Source organism: Ursus americanus, chromosome 2, assembly GCF_024610735.1.
Source record: "Ursus americanus isolate L20-20 chromosome 2, mUrsAme1.1.p, whole genome shotgun sequence".
Classification (NCBI taxonomy): Eukaryota; Metazoa; Chordata; class Mammalia; order Carnivora; family Ursidae; genus Ursus; species Ursus americanus.
In genome coordinates this window covers 14075632-14094402 of record NC_142128.1, presented here as the reverse complement: position 1 = coordinate 14094402, position 18771 = coordinate 14075632, and the positions used below count along the sequence as shown (strand labels likewise).

Below are 18771 nucleotides of genomic sequence, written 5' to 3'. Positions count from 1 at the left end.
ATTTCACTAAGCATAGCACACTCTAGTTCCATCCATGTTGCTGCAAATGGCAAGATTTCATTCTTTTTGATGGCTAATGTTCCATTACACACACACGCACACACACACACACACACACACACACACACCACCTGCTTTATCCATTCATCAACTGATGGACATTTGAGGTCTTCCCCAATGCTGCTATAAATATCAGGGTGCATGTATACCTTCAAATCAGTATTTTCGTGTCCTTTATGTAAATACCCAGTAGTACAATTGCTGGATGGTAAGATAGTTCTTTTTTTTTTTAACTTTTTGAGGAACCTCCATACTGTTGTCCACAGTGGCTGCACCAGTTTGCATTCCCACTGACAGTGCAAGAGGGTTCCCCTTTCTCCACATCCTCACCAACACCTGTTGTTTCCCAAGTTATTCATTTGAGCCATTCTGACCAGTATGAGGTGATATCTCATTGTGGTTTTGATTCATATTTCCCTGATGAGTGATGTTGAGCATCTTTTCATGTGTCTTTGGCCATCTGTACATCTTCTTTGGAAAAGCGTCTGTCCATGTCTTTTGCCCATTTTCTTAACTGGGTGGTTTTTGGGGGGTGTTGAGTTTGATAAATTCTTTATAGATTTCCGATGCTAACCCTTTTCAGATATGCCGTTTGCAAATATCTTCTCCCATTCTGAAGGTTGCCTTTTAGTTTTGTTATTCGTTATTTGTTTCCTTTGCTGTGCAGAAGCTTTTTATCTTGATGAAGTCCCAATAGCTTATTTTTGCTTTCATTTCCCTTGCCTCAGGAGACATATCTAATAAGAAGTGGCTGTGGCCAATGTCAAAGAGGTTACTGTCTGTGTTCTCCTCTAGGATTTTGACAGTTTCCTTTCTCACATTTAGGTCTTTCATCCATTTGGAATTTATTTTTGTGTACGGTGTAAGAAAGTGGTCCAGGTTCATTCTTCTGCATGTGGCTGTCCAGTTTTCCCAGTACCATTTGTTGATGAGACTGTCTTTTTTCCATTGAATATTCTTTCCACATTTGTTGAAGATTAATTGACCACATTGTTATGGGTCCATTTGTGGGTTTTCTTTTTTTTAAATTATAATAATATTTTTTTATTATATTATGTTAGTCACCATACAGTACATCCCTGGTTTCTGATGTAAAGTTCGATGATTCATTAGTTGCATATAACACCCAGTGCACCATGCAATACGTGCCCTCCTTACTACCCATCACCAGCCTATCCCATTCCCCCACCCCCCTCCCCTCTGAAGCCCTCAGTTTGTTTCCCAGAGTCCATAGTCTCTCATTTGTGTGTTTTCTGTTCTGTTCCATTGATCTCTGTGTGTTTCGGAGAAGTCTTTTGATTCTTTATCCTGTATCTGGTCACATTTTCTTCATCCATTGTGCATCCCATATTTTCCATTCTTTAACTGTGATAATCATCCCTGGATTTTATTCAATTCATCCTCTTGCTTTAACTTTCATATGTGATCGTGGCCCGTTTTTTTTAGTATTTCCATTTGTTGTGCTTCTCTTTGTGCGTGGGGACTTTCCTCATTGAGGAAAGTTGGTTGTCTTACCCATTTCTTAAGCCAACATGCATTCATTCTTCCGTTCGGCCAATACTGAGCTAGGGCTAACTTTTGCTAGGTGCTGTAGAAATAAAACCACCAACAGGATACATCTCTATTCTCAAGGACCTTCTGGTCTATTGGACAAGACAGAAATGCCAGCAGGCAATTTTCATACACCATTGTAGGTGTGATGATAAAGTTGGGTATGGAATAACATGGGTCCCATGTGAGGGGAAACATATTCAACCTCAGGGAACTCAAGAAGGCTTACCAGAAGAATGTCAGAGAAGGTGAGGCCTGAAGGAGGAATTGCTTTAGAGGAGGACACGGGCCAGAGCAGGGTGTTCCAGATACAGCAGCCTCTGGGTGCTCAGGTGGGTCAGTACGTGGAGGATTCAGATGTAGGGGTGGGATGAGGCAGGACATGATGGCAAAGCCATCACAGAAGTACTTAAGAAGGTACACTGAAGAACTGAGACTCAATGATGAAAGAGCTAGCGAGTCATTGGAGAGCTTTCATCAGGTCACCTTGGCTACCGGGACCTTGTTTCACAATGAGTGCCTGTATCCAGAAAGGCCCCAGTCCTTGCAGACAGGATCAGAGTAAAGCCAAACCTCATCCATTGTTCCAGCCGAGCAGATCTACACTCCTTATCTCCATTTACAGGTGGTCGCTGCCTGGCCCTTCTCCCCCAACTCCCAGCCCATTGGAAATGGCTTTCCTCTCTAACTGAAGAGAGTCACTAGGAATTATTTGTCTGGGGTCATGGGCGTGGTAAAAAGAACGCTCCAGAACGAGACAAGTAATGCAATGACATCTCATCGTACTGCTTTGCTGAATGCCAGATGGAAGCTGTCAAGAGAATCCTAAAAGCCTAAATGACAGTCTTTAAATGTGGGAAAAAAGCAGGTATGCTGTAGCCACGAGGAGCTTAAATTTCACAGCTCTCAGACAGAATTACGTGTCGGCCGACTTCAGCTTCCAGCCTGGAGCAGAGATGGGGTCTATGAGCCTAAATACAGAGATGAAATTGGATATCACATCATTAATAGGCCTATCAAAATGATGTCTCACATTCGTATCACCTTGTGGTTTTCATTAAAAAGATTTAACATTCTTATTTTATTTTATGCTCCCCAAATCTCTTACAATTATTGTTATTATTACCTCGTTATTACTCTTCTTATCATTTGATTATTAGTATTATTGTTATCTATTAAATGGATCAAGAAACACATTCCAAGCTATTTAAGTGGCCTGCCCGCGGATGCCCAGCTAGTGAATGGCAGAATCCATCCTTGATTATAGTTCCGTTAGTCCATTCCTATCAACCACTGGCACCAATACTCTGAACCCTTATCTGCATTTATTTGCATGGGGATACGGAGAACTCAGCTGATTCATCTCATTTTCCGGAACTGCCACGGTAGCCTAAGGGGTGGGAATCAGACTCTGGGCTTGGAATCAGTTGAGCCTTACCTGTGTGATACCTGACCAGGTGACATTGGATCCACGTAACTTCTGCCACGACAAAACCGAGGCTCAGGCAAGCGAAACATATAAAGTACAAGGAGCTGGGCATTTTAGAATAAAAGGAGTTTTATCCACATAACAACCCTATGATGTATATAACACTATAGATTTCATAGGGGAAAACGAAGGATCAGAGAAGTTCAGAAACTTTGACTGGGTCACACAGCCATTATATGACCGTGTCTGGATAGAAACCAAGGTCATGGGACTTTTCTCAGTGTATTCCTACTGAGGACTCACACATACACACACACACACACACACACACACACACACGCACACGCACATGCACGCACACACACATACACATGTGCACACACACACACTCACACTGGTTTTTCATTATGCCTTTACCTTCACATGTGTCATACATGCTCCCCTCAACACTACTTCACATTAATAACACGAACCCCTTGGAGCCTCACCATATCCCTTTAGATCCGCAAGGGGGTGTTTTTTATTCTCAAGAGTTGCTGTGCGGACACAGACATTTTTCCTAGGCCTCCTGCTTGTTTCCGATTGTCCCAGTTCATCACCCACAGACACTGCAGACTTCAGATATCTCCCAAGGGTTGCGTGGAGTGGGGACCATGCCTGAGTCTCACGGGACCCCGCGTTTCAGGAGTGTTCACAATTTACCCTTGACCCCCAAACTGGACGGTCCAGTACCTGGGCCACCCCCCGCTTGACAAACTGCGGCATCCCTTGTGTCCAAATGCCCGAAGATGAGTTCTTCCCAGACCTGGGTGAACTCTTAGCAAAATGCCTTTATTTTATCAACGAAACCCAATCATAAAACTTTTTATTGCCATAACAAACCACCACAAACTTTGTGGCTTAAAGCAACATAAATGTATACTCTTCGCGTTCTGGAGATCAGAAGTCTGCAGTCAGTTCCACTGGGTGAAAATCAAGGTGTCCTCATGGCTGTGTTCTTCCTCACGGCTCTGGGGTGACATTGTTTCTTTGTCTTCTAGCTTCTGACGACCACCTGTCTTCCGGGCGTGTGGCCCTTCCTGCCTCTCTATGCCATCATTGCTTCATCTTACTGCCTTGTCCTCTTGCGACCAACCTCCCGCAGCCTCCCCCTTATAAGGACCCTTGTGATTCCACCTTGGGCCCCCACAGAGAGTCCAGGATAATCTCCCCATGTCGGGGTCCTTCACTTGCTCACATCTGCAAAGTCCCTTTGACCCCATAAGGGAACTGATTTGCAAATCCTGGGATCAGGATGTAGATACCTTTGGGGCTGTGATTCAACCACAGCCACTTCTAGGAGGGCCAGAAAACTCTGTGCCCTGGAGTCTCACAGCTTCTTTCTCCAGTGGGACAGGTCACGCTGGTGGAAAGTTACCGCGATGAGTGAATTGTTACTCAGTCCAAGGCTCCAGTCACCATGACAGTGGAGAGTGGGAGCGGAGAGCTGTTAGTGTCCTCCCCTTTGACCTGAACTCAGATACGATACCTTTAATTTTACCCTAGGGAAGGCACTGCAGTCCAGCGATTATGTCCATTTTAAAAGGAGAAACATTTTCCTGATCTTACCGTGAGACGTATTATTTACAGAACAGTGTGTCCTTGCTCCCTGCGCCCCAGCCCCTCCAGCCCGAACCCCAAGTATGTGTCTGCCTCAGGGCCTTGGCACTAGCCGTTCCCCGTACCTGGAACTTGTACTCCCCGCAAAGAGCTGCTCCACCCACCATCACCCCCTTTATGTCTCTGCCCAAACGGCGCCATCCCACAGCCCCCCCCCCGACTCCCTTTTTTAAAAGTGAACCACCACCACTACCACCACCACCTTCCCCCCGCCAAGAACTCCCCAGCCTCCTGGCTTCACGACATTCCTCACCATCTGACATTCTGGTCACTTCTTTCTTTCCATACTTTCGGTCTGTCCCAACTATACTCCGTGAGGACGGGGAATTTTCTCTGTCCCATTTTCTGGTGCACCCCCAGTGTCTAGAATAATGTCTACCACTTAGTACGTTCTCAGTATATAGTTGTTGAATAAGTGAGAAAAAAAAGCATGCAGAGAAAATAAATATCCCAGCCACAGTCAGAGTCTGAGGTTGACCCGTGGCTGTCCCCCATCACAGGCGGGAACCTGGCCAGCACGTTTTAAGAACCACACCAGGGAGAGCGAGGTGCACATCCCCAAGTCCAAGTTCAGATTAAAGCAGCAGAGTGTGTGGCCCTGGCAGAGGGGAGCAGGAGGCATGTGCTAAGTTCGAAATCACAGATCTCACTCCCTTGCTCCTTATCTTCGGCTACATTACTTAACCTCTCTGAGCTTCAACGTCTTCGTCTGTGAAATGGGCCTGAGGTAGCCTGCCTGCTCCAGGGCAGTAACCCACGTGAGGCTCCAGCGGGGCCAGGCCAGCCATGCACCTGTCACAGAGGAAGCTTACCTAACATCTAGCCTCTCCTCCGACCTGCTCCCAGACAGTCAAACCGGAAACTAGGCATTTGACATCCAAACGGTCCGGTCCTACTGGACCTCTCATCTCAGATTTGCAGCCAGAGGACCTATCAATGGGCACAGATCCCAGGCAGGTTCTCTCTGTCGACAGATCTTCATCAAGAAAGGCACAGCCAGTTTCTAGATTTTACCCAGACAGCAGTGAAACACATCTACTGTGGAGCCTGGGTTCCATGACGAGACAAAAGCCACATTGAGTCAAAGCAGCCGTGGACTCTGGCCACACCATGTCAGCAGGTGTGGGCGGGGACCAGCTCATTCACACACGCGCTGCTGTGGCTGCTCTGTGTTCAGGACCACTCTCTCTAAGCAATATGGTGCTGGAGGCACCATAGCTCCTTCGGCAGGGCGAGCCGCCCCACGTGGGAGCAAAGGTAGGGACCACAAATACATATCACGCTTCATTGAGCGCAGGGTGGGCAGTGGGAAATGGGCCACTTCAGTGTCCCCTCTGAGCCGCCCTGTCGGAGATGGCCTTTGAGGAGGAGAAGGAGAATGACCAGCTGGGAGAGGCTGGAGCTGGGGTCTGAGCTCCTTTAGGGGCAGGGACTGGGGAGGGGCACCTGCCGTGGTGCTGGCCGGGGCAGGTCGGCCGAGCAGCGCCTTGCTTTCGTTCGGAAGGGTGAGTCTTTTCCAGAGGGCAAAGCTTTCTCAATGTCAGCCATCAATTCTGAGCCACACGTCTGCTCCATACGTCTGGCAGTTAGTAGACATTTTCTTCTGGAATGTGGCAGTAAATAAGTACTCCATCTCAGTTTTAGGGTGAGGATGGGTCTTCCATCTTTTTCTGAGTCACCGCTGCATTCCAGGGGGCGTCTGCAGAGGCTGGGCCGTGTGCTACAACCCAGTCCCCGTGCTAACCTGAGCTGATTCCCTGTAGGACTGCAGAACACGGTACACTCCTTCTGTCTGTCCTCCTGCCCTCCCCCCCCCGCCCCGCATCAAGTGTGGGGAAACTGCACGAATCAGATGGTTCTATCATGGGCCTGACACCTGCTGTTGCATCTCGGGACCTCCAGCCACCTCCCATTCCTTTGCCCAGCCTGCTCGTCTTGTCCAGGATCCAGATGTGTCCGCCCCTTTGCTCGTGGTGGGAGGGGTCTCACAATGCCTTACGTTCCAGTCTCCCTGTTCAGTTCCCCACGTGGGAACATCGTGGAGCCTGGCAGGAGGAGGTCTGCTTGTTAGACCAGGGAAGCTGTGTTGTCCATGGTGTGGGGCCAAACATGAAAGGGAAGGCACAGGCAGGAAGCGCTGCATATCTAATGGCCTTGTGTGGCCTTGCCACATTGGTGCTCGGAGCACACTTAGACCATGGCTCTATGTTTACGCTGCACTGAGATAAATGGATGAGAGCATTCATGCAGGTAGAACTCTGGCTGCCCAAGATCCTGTCCGGATGCCCCAGACAACAGGGGTTGCTCCCAGGGCCCACTGGACACAATCCCACCCCGTGGCTAAGAAGCTCTAACCCACTGATTGGCGCAGCGCTCTCTTGGTAGGATGATGCCTTTTGCAGATGGGTGGAGAAAAGAATAGTAGCGGGCAATGTTCCAGAGATTATGTAGCCCATTGTTTTCTCCAGAGGAGAAGGAACTATGTCGTCAAATTAATCTCACACCCTCTGTGATGAGGGAGTTTGGATCCACGTAAAATCTGGTCGGGGAAGCCGGGGGCCCCAGCCTTGCAGTCTCCTTACAGAGCAGAGCGCCCAGCGGAGAGCAGGGAACTCTGTCCTTCCAGCAGCCGGGAATTTCATCTTATCAAGAATTCAGGACTTCGCTGAAGACTTGGGCACCCCTGAGTTTCCTCTCACAGCAGGAAAATACATTCAGTTACTCTGCTCGTGCACCTTGAAACGAGAAGAGAATCCATACATGGGAAGTCCCATCACACAGGGACTCTTCTTGGTCTTCTGTCGGATTTGGGATTTAGGGACCTTGAGCGGGGAGGCAAGGCACGTGAGAAAGACTCTGCTTGGAACAAAGGGAGGGGTCACGTTTACTCATTCGGCAAACATCTGTCCTGCATCGGGCTGGGGCCAGGCTCTGTGAAAGGACTGACTAGACACTGCGCATGCCTTCAGAGTGCCCAGCATCTGTTGGCAAAGGCCATGAACAGACGAAGAACTCCCATGGGAAGAGCAGTGATAAGGAGTTCCGGAAACCCCAGGCACCCATGGGTCCCACCAACTACTCTGTTTATGCAGCTGTTTAGAGACTAGGATTCCCAGCATTCAATGATGTGGAGAGCAGAGCGTGAAGGACTGGCATGTTCCATCACCATGGTAGACAGCCACCTGGGGGCAGCATGCCCTGGGCCTCCCTTCTGTACTAGAACTTCATGTATCTTTGTACAAATTGAGTGAGCATGGGAATCCCCTGGGGCCTTGTTGAGAGATTGCTATGTCCCACCCCCCGCATCTCTGATTCAGTAGGCCTGGGCGGTGGGGTGCGGGAGGAGCTGGAGAAATTGCACTGCTGACCACTTTCCAGGTGCTGCTGTGCTGCTGGTCCAGGAAACACACTCTAGAACCTCTATGTTAGGCTAAAGGAGGACGTGCAACAGTGTTCCCACCTTGAAAGAACCATGCTTCCTGAGCAAGAGAGAATCAGCAGCCACAACGGGAGGAATGGCCCGGGAACTGCAGGTGGAGCTCAGGGACACCCACAGCTCCTGACTGCTCAGCACAGATCCCACCACCAGCCAGGCAGCAAGGGGCTGAGACATCCAACCTGGTCTTTTCCATGCAAGTCCCGCATGATCTCATTCACCTCCAGGTACGCAGAAACCACAGCAACTGTACCATCAGACTAATTACAACGGAGCATGCCTAAGGGAAAGGATACAAAGAAAGAGGCTGCCTCAGAAAAGTTCATCAGGGAAGAATCGTAGAAGATGCCTGTTTGACGTTCTTTAATATTTTAAACTTTAAAAGCAATGCAAGATATTTTGGATCTTTTTTTTTAAGATTTTATTTATTTATTTATTTATTTATTTATTTATTTATTTATTTATTTATTTGATGGAGGGAGAGACAGCCAGTGAGAGAGGGAACACAAGCAGGAGGAGTGGGAGAGGAAGAAGCAGGCGACCAGCAGAGGAGCCCGATGTGGGGCTCGATCCCAGGACTCCGGGATCACACCCTGAGCCGAAGGCAGACGCTTAACAACTGAGCCACCCAGGCACCCATGGATCAATTTTTTAAAAAAAATCAACAGTAACAGTCTGGGCACAAAGGGAATGGACTAAAAGGGTGAGAGTGGAAGGAATCAAACAACATTGCAGAATGAAAACCTTCACTGGAGAGAGTAGGAGCAGAATTAACAATGGGGAAAATATCAGCGATGTGGAATACAAAGCAAAGAGATGAAAATGATCAGAGAGGACGCCTGGGTGGCTCAGTCGGTTAAGCATCTGCCTTTGGCTCAGGTCATGATCCCAGGGTCCTGGGATCGAGCCTCACATGGGGCTCCGTGTGCAGTGGGGTGTCTGCTTCTCCCTCTCCCTCTGCCCCTCCCCCTGCTTGTGCTCTCACACTCTCTCTCTAATAAATAAATAAAATCCTTTAAAAAAAAAAACAATCAGAGAAAAGGTGGGAAATATGGAAACAACGGGTAGAGATTTTAGAATTGTGTGTGTTCCAGAGGAAGGGACCTAAGACAAGACAGTAATCAAAGTGGTTGTCCAGAAATAGCAGGAAGCCGAAAATGACATTGGTGTAAAAATTAAAAGCCCCCTCACAAAACTCCAGCTGAGATCACTGCAAAAACATATAACTTAACACAGCGTGGAAAACATTTTTAAAATTTCATGGATAATGCAATATTACTACTGGTGTCCGGGAAGAAAAAAGAAATGATCACCCAACTAAAAATTTAGACCACCATGCGACCTCTTTGCTCCTCCCCCACATTAAACAATAGAAGATTCAGAGAAGTTTCATCAGAACCTCAAGGGGAAGATTTGTGTGATTCTAGAATTTTATACCAAGCTAAGTCTCTTGTCATAGGAGATGGTAGGAACAAAGTATTATCAGATTATGAGAACTCGGAAAACGTAGTGTTCACAAATGCTTCATTATCAAACTATTTTTAAAAGTTCTCTTAGCAGATATTTGGATGAAAATCAGGGTTGGGACAGTCACAGAAAAATGGAAATGAGCATTGAAATCAATTAAATACAATGAAGTGGCAGTAGCTGTTATAAATTTTGTTGTAGAATTAAATGCAGAAGCCAAACACCATTCTAGAAAAAATGCACATGGTAGGAAATGTGTCATAATAAATCTCCAATTAAACTTACCAAGACTGTAAAGTGTTGGATAAGAGGTTGGAAATAAAGGTATTATAAACTTTCTTATCATTTGCAAGGAAAGATGAGAAAATGCAATTTAATTTTTTGAATTTAATAATGTAAGAAATTATGGCTTAAGTAATGCACTTGATAAATGGAAAGATATCCACCAGTATAATCAAAACTAGGACAACTGTAGGTTTGGGGTTTTATTTTTTATTTTTTGCAAAAGACAAAAAGCAAGGAAACCATAGGGAAAGCTGAAGTCTGGAAATGAAATAAGAAATGTATAGCCAAACATGTTTATAAAATATAAAATGAAATAAGAAAATAATGAAATAAGAAATAAGAAATGTATAGCCAAATAAGAAAAGTATAGCCAAACTTGAAATAAGAAAAGTATAGCCAAACATGTTTATAAAATATAAAAATGCAATTAGCTTCTACCTTTGGAAGACAAAGAATCTCCAGTTAGATTTTTTTTAATCCAACTCTATTCTCTTTATAAGAGACAAGAGATATTCTCTTTATAAGACACATGCCTTTTTAAAGAGATACGTATTAGGGGCGCCTGGGTGGCTCCGTTGGTTAAAGCATCCAACTCTTGATTTCAGCTCAGGTCATGATCTCAGGGTCCTGGGATCAAGCCCCCCATTGGGCTCTGAGCTGGGCTTGGAGCCTGCCTAAGATTCTCTCTCACCCTCTCTCTCTGCCCCTCCCCCTCCCTCTCTAAAAATAGTTAACAGTAAAATAAAAACAAAGAGACATGTTTTTAATACAACACAGGAAGTTTAAGAACTGAGGGGGAGACAAAAATCTAGCAGAAAATCCATTCAGAAAGAAAATAAGCATAGCCATATTGATGTAAAAACAGATTTTTTTTTTCAAATAGAAGGCACTTAAATTTTTAAAAAATTATTTTGGATTATATATGCCTGATACATTTAGTATCATTTGACAGCACAGGTGATCCGAAAAATAATCTGATCTCTTGAAAATTTAGACTCCTAGGTTTTTGTTTTTCAATTTTTATTTATTTTTAATTCCAGTATAATTAACACATGGTGTTATATATAGTTCCAGGTGTACAATATAGTGATTCAACAATTCTATACATTACTTGGCTCTCATCATGATAAGTGTACTCATTAATCCCCGTCACCTAGTTCACCCATACCCCCACCTAGCTCCCCTCTGGCAACCACCAGTTTGTTCTCTCTCTATTTAAGAGTCTGGGTTTTTTTTGTTGGTCTCTTTTTGGCACTTGAATATTTTTTTAATGACTGACTGTGTAGATTGGTAGAAGGTATACTACCTTCTGTACCCTATTCCCATGTGTAGGTGTTTTCCCCCACACTACCAAGCAGTTCTCCAACATTAGCTCGGTGTCCTATAGTTCAACTCAGTTCTGACCTTATCTACCTGGAGATGTTATCAGATTCCAGGAGCTCAGGGCTCAACCCAGAAGGCTGCCCTCCACTTCAGTTGCCAATTGCGAGTCCGGATTGTTACCCATAGTTCTGACTAGCTGCCTGTAAGTGAAAGCTTCCTGGGACACCCTCCTTTGAGTTCCATTAATTTGCTAGTGTGGCTCACAAACCAGTTAGATGGCTTAGATTACTCACTAGATTACTGGTTTATTGCAAAGGTTATTAAAGGATACAAATGAATGGCCAGATAAAGAGAGATGTATGCTGAGATCCCAAACAAGGGGGCTCCTGTCCTCATGGGATTTGGGGCACATGGAAGTGTCCTGGCTCACTAACCTAGAAGCTCTCTAAATCCCCTCCTTTTGGGTTTTTATGGAGGCTTCATAACATAGGCACAGTTGATTAAAACATTGGCCACTGCTGATTGAGTCAACCTCCAGCACCTCTTCCCTCCTCAGAAATCAGGGGGAGGGACTGAAAGTTACATGATTGGTTCCCCTGGCAACCAGCTCTCCATCTTGGAGGGATTTCCAAAGGTCACCTCAGTAACATAAACTTACTTGAGGTTGAAAGGGGCTTGCGAATAACAAGACACCCATTTGTGGCTCGGAAGGGATTGCAGGAACTGAGGACAAGAGACCAAATACTGAAACAAAAGATGCTCTTATCACTTCAGAAATTCCAAGAGTTTTGGGAGCTGTGAGCCAGGAACCAGCAACACTAAATGGAAGACTAAAATATACACGTATTATAAATCACAGTATCACATACACCCTGCCCATTCTATCATGGAGGCTGTAACCTGTTTATCTTGATGTCCTCCCAATGCCTTTCCAGGGCTTTTTCATACTCCAGACCCTCTTCCTTTCTGATGACTTTTATTATCACCTGTATGCAAATGACTTCCAAAGCCGTATCATTAGCCCATATCTAGACATCCTCCTGGGCTATTCTGTCGGGCTGTCCCTCAGGAACCTCCCGGGCACAAATCCAGAATTCACCTGGTCACCTTTCTCTCTGCCTGGTCTTTCTGTGTTCCCTCCAGCTGAACAGAAACGCAGGCGTCATCCTGATTGGCTCATTCCCCTTCATGCTCCGCACACAATGAATGGTTAAGTCTTGCCAGTCACGCTCTTACGTGGCTCTCTTACATGGTTCTTCATTCTCTCTGTCACCATAGCCCACTGTTAAGAAGTGATTGAAGAAGACAATTTAGGTGATGAAAGCAAACTTTCACACTTCATGAAGCAGACAGTTTGCATTCGGAGAATGCAAAATGGGGCGGAAGACAGGAAACTTTTATAGGATAATGCATAGGGAACAAGGAAGAGAAAAATTGGAAATGTCTGATTGGCTGGGGACACACACAGTGAGCCCTGTTTGGGGGGAGAAGGCCCAGCATTGGCTTGGTGGCCGGCTGACTGGATGCACTGAACTTCTCAAGAGGAACATTACAAGGACGCAAAAGTTATCTCAGCTCTGGTTTGCTAATGTGTCACCTCAGGCAGGAGTGGCTTTCTCCTGGGCCTAGAACATTAGGTCAACACCACCACAGTTTCTAAACCTGTTGCTTCAGTAGCCTCCTCTCTGGCCATCTTGCCCCTTGTACACCAAGCATATTTCTTCTCAAGCTCAAACTCGATGAAATCATTTCTCCAGTGAAGATCCTTTAGGTGCACCCCATTCTACCCAAAAGAGAAAACAAAACTCCATTCTTCAAAAAATGAAACCTAGAATTACAATATGACTCAGCAACTCCACTTCTGGGTGGTCTATACCCAAGAAAGCGGAGAGCAGGGACACGATCGGGTATTTGCACACCGACGTTCGTAGCAGCATTATTCACGGTAGCCACGGGTGGAGGCAACACGGATGAAGCTAAGTGAAATTAGCCAGTCATAGAAGGACAAACACTGCCACTTATATGAGGTGTCAGATTCATGTTAGACTGTCTACAGGAAGTAGAATGGTGGCTGCCAGGGGCTGGGGAAGCAGAGAGGGGGATGGGGAGATAGTGTTGAATGGATGTGGAGTTTCAGTTTAGGAAGACGAAAAAAGTTCTGGAGATGAATGGTGGTGATGGTTTCACAACAATGTGAAAGGACATCGTGTCACAGCGTTGTATGCTGTTACTGATTAGCACTCTCCCCGCAGCTCTCCCCTCATCCCCTACCTCCTTCTACTGCTCCCAGTCCTCAGAAGAACTCAACCTATAGCCATTCATGGAACACGTCAGCTTTCACACCCTAGGTCTTGGTTTGGCCATGAGTTGTGGCCACCATGTCCTTCTCCCCTCCCTTCCCCCCACCCTCCTACCGCCCCACTCACCTGGCAAACCTTTAGGTCTCAGCTTGCATGCCTGTCCTCCAGGTAGCCTTCTAGAACCTGCTGCCTTGTTTACGGGTTCCCAAGCCATCCAGTGCTTCCCCCGTCATGGCTCCTAACACACTGAATTAAAATCACTTATTGGATTATCTTTGGAGGGCAAGATTCATGTCTTGCTCACCTTTGCATCTCCATCAGTGTCTGGCATGGAGTCAGCCTCAATAACTACTGAATTAAGAAATCACCCTTTTTTGCACAAAGGAATAGCCCCATTCAAGTAATATTAGGACTGTAAGATACAGTTCTCTTCATAGACTTTAATATGTGACCCATGGTCTTTGACAAATCAAGTAGTCCCCAGAAAAATAAGGTTATAGGAGATGGCAGATTATAAATGTAAGGCTACATAATATAATTAATGAAGATAAATATGTTCGTGTAGTTGACCCTGCAGAGATATCATAATGGAAAACTCCTTCTGTTCCTAGAAACTAACAGATGTACAGGCTGCATTCTTTAATCATGATTCACTACAAACAGAATAAAACAACAAAAACCAAACCTAGAAGAAAGAAAAACAAGTAGGATTATAAATACAAAATGGGATATCAGAAGTACTGAGAGAAATTTTAAATGTGTGTAGTTACATGCTAATCTTTTGGCTGGTTTTCTGAAAAAGAAATACAGAATTCCAAAATTGACTCAAGAAAAATTTAAAAGCTACAGGACTGATAATGGAAGGAATACTTGTTGGCATTGTGTCCATAGTGTTTGACAGTGATGTCTTTCAAACTTATAAAAGAGATCTATGCTGACAATATAGAAAACTTGGAATCCTACTTAATTAATTTTGTTTAAATATTAGCATCCTGTTATTAAAAGATGACCCAGATGGCTGAATAGAAGGAAAATAGAGATTTCTGGAATCTGTATCTTGTCTTCACTTTGTCAGACTCTGGCTGATTCTTTTCACCTAATTTCTGATTTTCCGTGAATTCTCAGCTGGTTAGGGTTCCTCCAGGCTTCCAGCCCTTCAGCTGGTCTTCCAGGAAATGCTTACTTATTTTCTCAGTCTCTCTGATTTTGTCACTCTTTGTCTCTGATTGTGGCACACTGGGTGGGAGGGTGTCCAAATTTTCTCATCTGTGATGTCCATCACCATCACCCTGCCAGCCTTCTCCCAGCACCCAAGCTAACAACCACATGTTCCCCTATCAAATCTAAGGGGCAATAAGACTGCAGGTCAACCCTAAGTGTGTCTCATAATTCACTCTATAGTCAATAAACTATGATGCAGAAAACAAATCCACTTTACACCCCCTACTTCACTTGTTCTTACTTATATAAATGGCTTTGAACTTGAGTCATTTAAATTTCCAGCAAATTTCAGTGACCTCATTTCATTTGTTACAATAAGGGCATATTTAAAGCAAGGTAAGGATTGATTACAAAGAAAGCAGAGAAAGAAAAATGTCTAGAGCTTTCTTTCACTGCGATCCAGACTAAACTTAAAATATTATTCTGTACTCATTTTTGGCTGAGTTTTACTGCAGAACTCCCAAAGGCTTCATGGCCAACATAAGGGTTTATTTCTCTTAAATCACATCCCCTTTGTGAGTTAGCCCCACGTTGTATTTATTCCAGAAGCCAGGATGAAGGAGCAGCCCGTATTTGGTGTAAATGTTTTTGTGACAGAAGGGGAAAAGAAATGGCAGAACACAAGACAGCTTTGAGACTTCTCTTTGGACATCCATCACTTTCTTATATGACTTTCACTGGCTTTTAATTGGCCAAAGCCTTACATCAGTGGGCAGGGAAATAGGGTCCTCTCACATGTTGGGGAAAGAAATAATTGGAAATAATAAAACCTATTACAGCCCATACTTTTGCTCACAAATATTCATTTCCCTCCCTTCAGCCACAAAATTTACTCCGCCCTCCCCAAAGGAAACACCCAAAAGTCCCATGCAATTACAACATATAAGACTCAAGATCTAGAATCTCATGATATACATTAAATCTGGGTGTGGCTTCTCCTAATCTGGAGACTATACAACTAAACAAAAAAAATCCCCTCCTCTCGCCCCACCACACTTAGCATATAAGGGTGGTACAGACTCAGGCTAACCACCCAAACAATCTCATCCAGAAAAAGAAAAATGGAAGACACATAACAATCAAAGGCTTGGAGCAAGTCTGAACTCTTGTGGAACAGACCTTGGGGTGAGGAATATTCCTTGATTAGACCTTAGTTCTGCTTCCTGGAAACTGCTTTGAGTTCATTGCATGATTTCAAGCATGGTTCCCAGCTTCACCCTCTGGGAGATCCGTCCTTTGCGCTGGTCAACTAGTACTTATCTGATGAGGGCATTGGAGAATATGTCTTGCTTGGGGCCTGTGTAGGTTATTCTCCTAATGGCTTGTGCCCATAAAAGGTTGGGAGCCCAAAGATCATTGTAAGTTTTGAACAGTCATCGAGTCTTTTAATTCCAGGCTGTTGGCTCTTACCCAGTACAGCTCTCTCAAAAACTTAGTCATTTTTTTAAATCTATTTGATTTCAATTGTTTTCTGCTAATAGCCACATCCACAATTATTTTCAGACATAACTCTCTCTAAACTTAACGAGTTTCCTCGGAGAGTCACTTAACATATTCAGAGGTTTTAATAAGGAACGCTTAGATTTGTTTTGTTATTTATAGCATTTCTCAATTTTCTCTCTTCCTAGTTGAAAATGAGAAACAATTGCTTCTTTCTGTTCTGTAAGACCAGGAATTTCTGAGTTGTCTCTATCCCTGGCTTACAAACCAACCGATTCTTTCCTGACCACATCTCTCTTTTCCCCCCCTTTTTAAAAAATTAAGATATAATTCACATATAACATTACATTAGCTTCATATATATAGGATAATGATTCAATATTTATATATATTGCAAAATGATCATCACAATAAATTAACATCCATCCCCACGCATAATTACACACTTTTTTGCTTGTAATGAGAAGTTCTAAGACCTACTCTTTTAGTTTCAAATATGCAATACAGTGTTATTAACTGTAGTCACCATGCTGTACATGAGAGCCCCAGAACTTTTTATTTTATAACCAAAAGTGTGTACCTTCTGAACCCCTTCACCCATTTCACCCACTGCCCACCCCCAAATCTTGCAACCAGCAGGCCGTTCTCTGTATCTATGAGTTCAGGGTTTTTTTGGTTGGTTGGTTGGTTGGTTGGTTGGTTGGTTGGTTGGTTGGTTTTAGATTCTATATATAATGAAATCATATAATATTTGTCTTTCTCTGTATAACTTCTTTCAGTCTGAGCTCACCTCTTTCTTGTGGCACCCTGTCAGATATAACCAGTTGCAACCATGCTGTTCCCCAAACTAATTACCTAAACTCATTTGACATATATCTGTCCTTCAAGTCCTCACAGGCAATGACTTACCAAATGTTGTCCTTCTGCATAACATACATGGGTCTTTATCTTTCCAGCCTCCCATAACAGTTTTCTCATTTCCCACCACTTGGCCCTGGACCATCATATTTTAGAAAGTTCATGATGGTAGCCTGTCGCTTCCGTGTATTGATTTTTGTATTATTGACTTAAACCAAGTTAGCAAACAAGCCCAAAATCTTTACGGCCGATAACAACAGAGGGCATTTCTTACTCACATTACTTTTCCTTTTTGGGGGGTATCTTCAGGTCTTCTCCACTTTATTCTTGTTCTGGGGCCCAGACAGAAGGAACACCCCCACATGGGACATGCTGTTCTCATGGCGGAGGGGAAAGAGCACATGATAGAACCACATAATGGCTCTTAAAGCTTTTCATAGGATGTGGTGTATGTGACTTCTATTCACATTTCATTGGCCAAGAAAGTCCTATGACCGAACCTGACAGAAATGGAGTGGGAGAGTATAACCCTCTCCGGAGGACGGGAGGAACAACAGGGGGAAGCTACACCCGCCCTTTAGCTTCTCTTCTTCATACACATGGCTTTGAACTTGCATTTTATCTTGTTAGAACAAGATACATGTTTACTTTTTTAAGATTTATTTTAGAGAGAGAGTGGGAGGGGGAGGAGCAGAGGGAGAGGGAGAAGCAGACTCTATACTGAGCAGTGAGCCCGACGCGGGGCTCGATCTCACAACCCTGAGATCATGAGCTGAGCCGAAACCAAGAGTCAGACACTCAACCAACTGAGCCACCCAGACGCCCGGAACAAGCTACCTATTTAAAGCAAGATGGGAATGGCTGGCTCCTTGGGAGATGTGTCATCTTTAGAGACGTGTGCCTTGTCTGAAGTGTGACACAAGTCCAAAGTCCGTGAGGTGTGCAGGGTGTACGGAGGTGACAGCAGATGGCTTGGGTGAGTGAGTAGGAAGCCAAACTAGCAGGTGGCATTTTTTTTCCTCCAGGACTTTCAATGGAGGGGGACATGTTGCACTCACTGTACTCCCAGTAAGTCCCCTGCAAGTTCACGAGCGTGTTTGGAGCTGAACGGGATGGAAAAACACATCTGCTACCTGGCAAAGCGGAGAGAAGCTCCTGGAAAGGAGCTTTGCGGTGTTAGGGCCATGGGTCATGCTCCCCGAGCTGGGTTCTCACCCCCGTGTGCCCAAGACCTTCTCACTCCTCTCTATCCCCACAGTTCGACATGCAGAGGATGACGCTGGAGGAGCTGAAACACATCCTCTACCACGCCTTCCGGGACCACCTGACGATGAAGGACATTGAGAACATCATCATCAACGAGGAGGAGAGCCTGCAGGAGACGTCGGAGAACTGCCAAACCGAGTTTGAGGGAGGTAGGTACCCTGCTTCTGCTTTCTACTTGGTCTGGGCGCAGCGCACGTCTCCACATCCTCGTAGATGGAAAATACATTTATAGTCGGGGCTGCAGTGCCTTGTACGGGAGCCAAGAATCCAGGACCGAGGCTACACGATCCTTGCTGCAAAGATGTAGCAGGTTATTTATTTTCTTTCTGTTTTTTCCCCAAACTCGGCATTTTTGAAGGACCTCTAGTGACCCTGCCTTCCCTCCCGTGATCCTCTGAGGTCTGTGATTAGATGTGCGGGTTTGTGGTGTTTGCTTTTACCTACTGGGGGCCGCGTGGAGTGGTACACAGCCTGTT

General features: G+C 45.0%; 1 protein-coding gene across 2 annotated transcripts in view; it reads left to right on the top strand.

Annotated features, from left to right (window-relative positions):
• CALN1 (calneuron 1) overlaps positions 1 to 18771 on the top strand; it is a 478779-nt gene that overhangs the window by 439522 nt on the left and 20486 nt on the right. For both annotated transcript variants that reach the window (XM_087868368.1, XM_045786140.2), the window contains exon 5: positions 18288 to 18444. In XM_087868368.1, coding sequence (XP_087724494.1) covers positions 18288 to 18444 — 157 coding nt within the window. The remainder of the gene's footprint in view (positions 1 to 18287; positions 18445 to 18771) is intronic.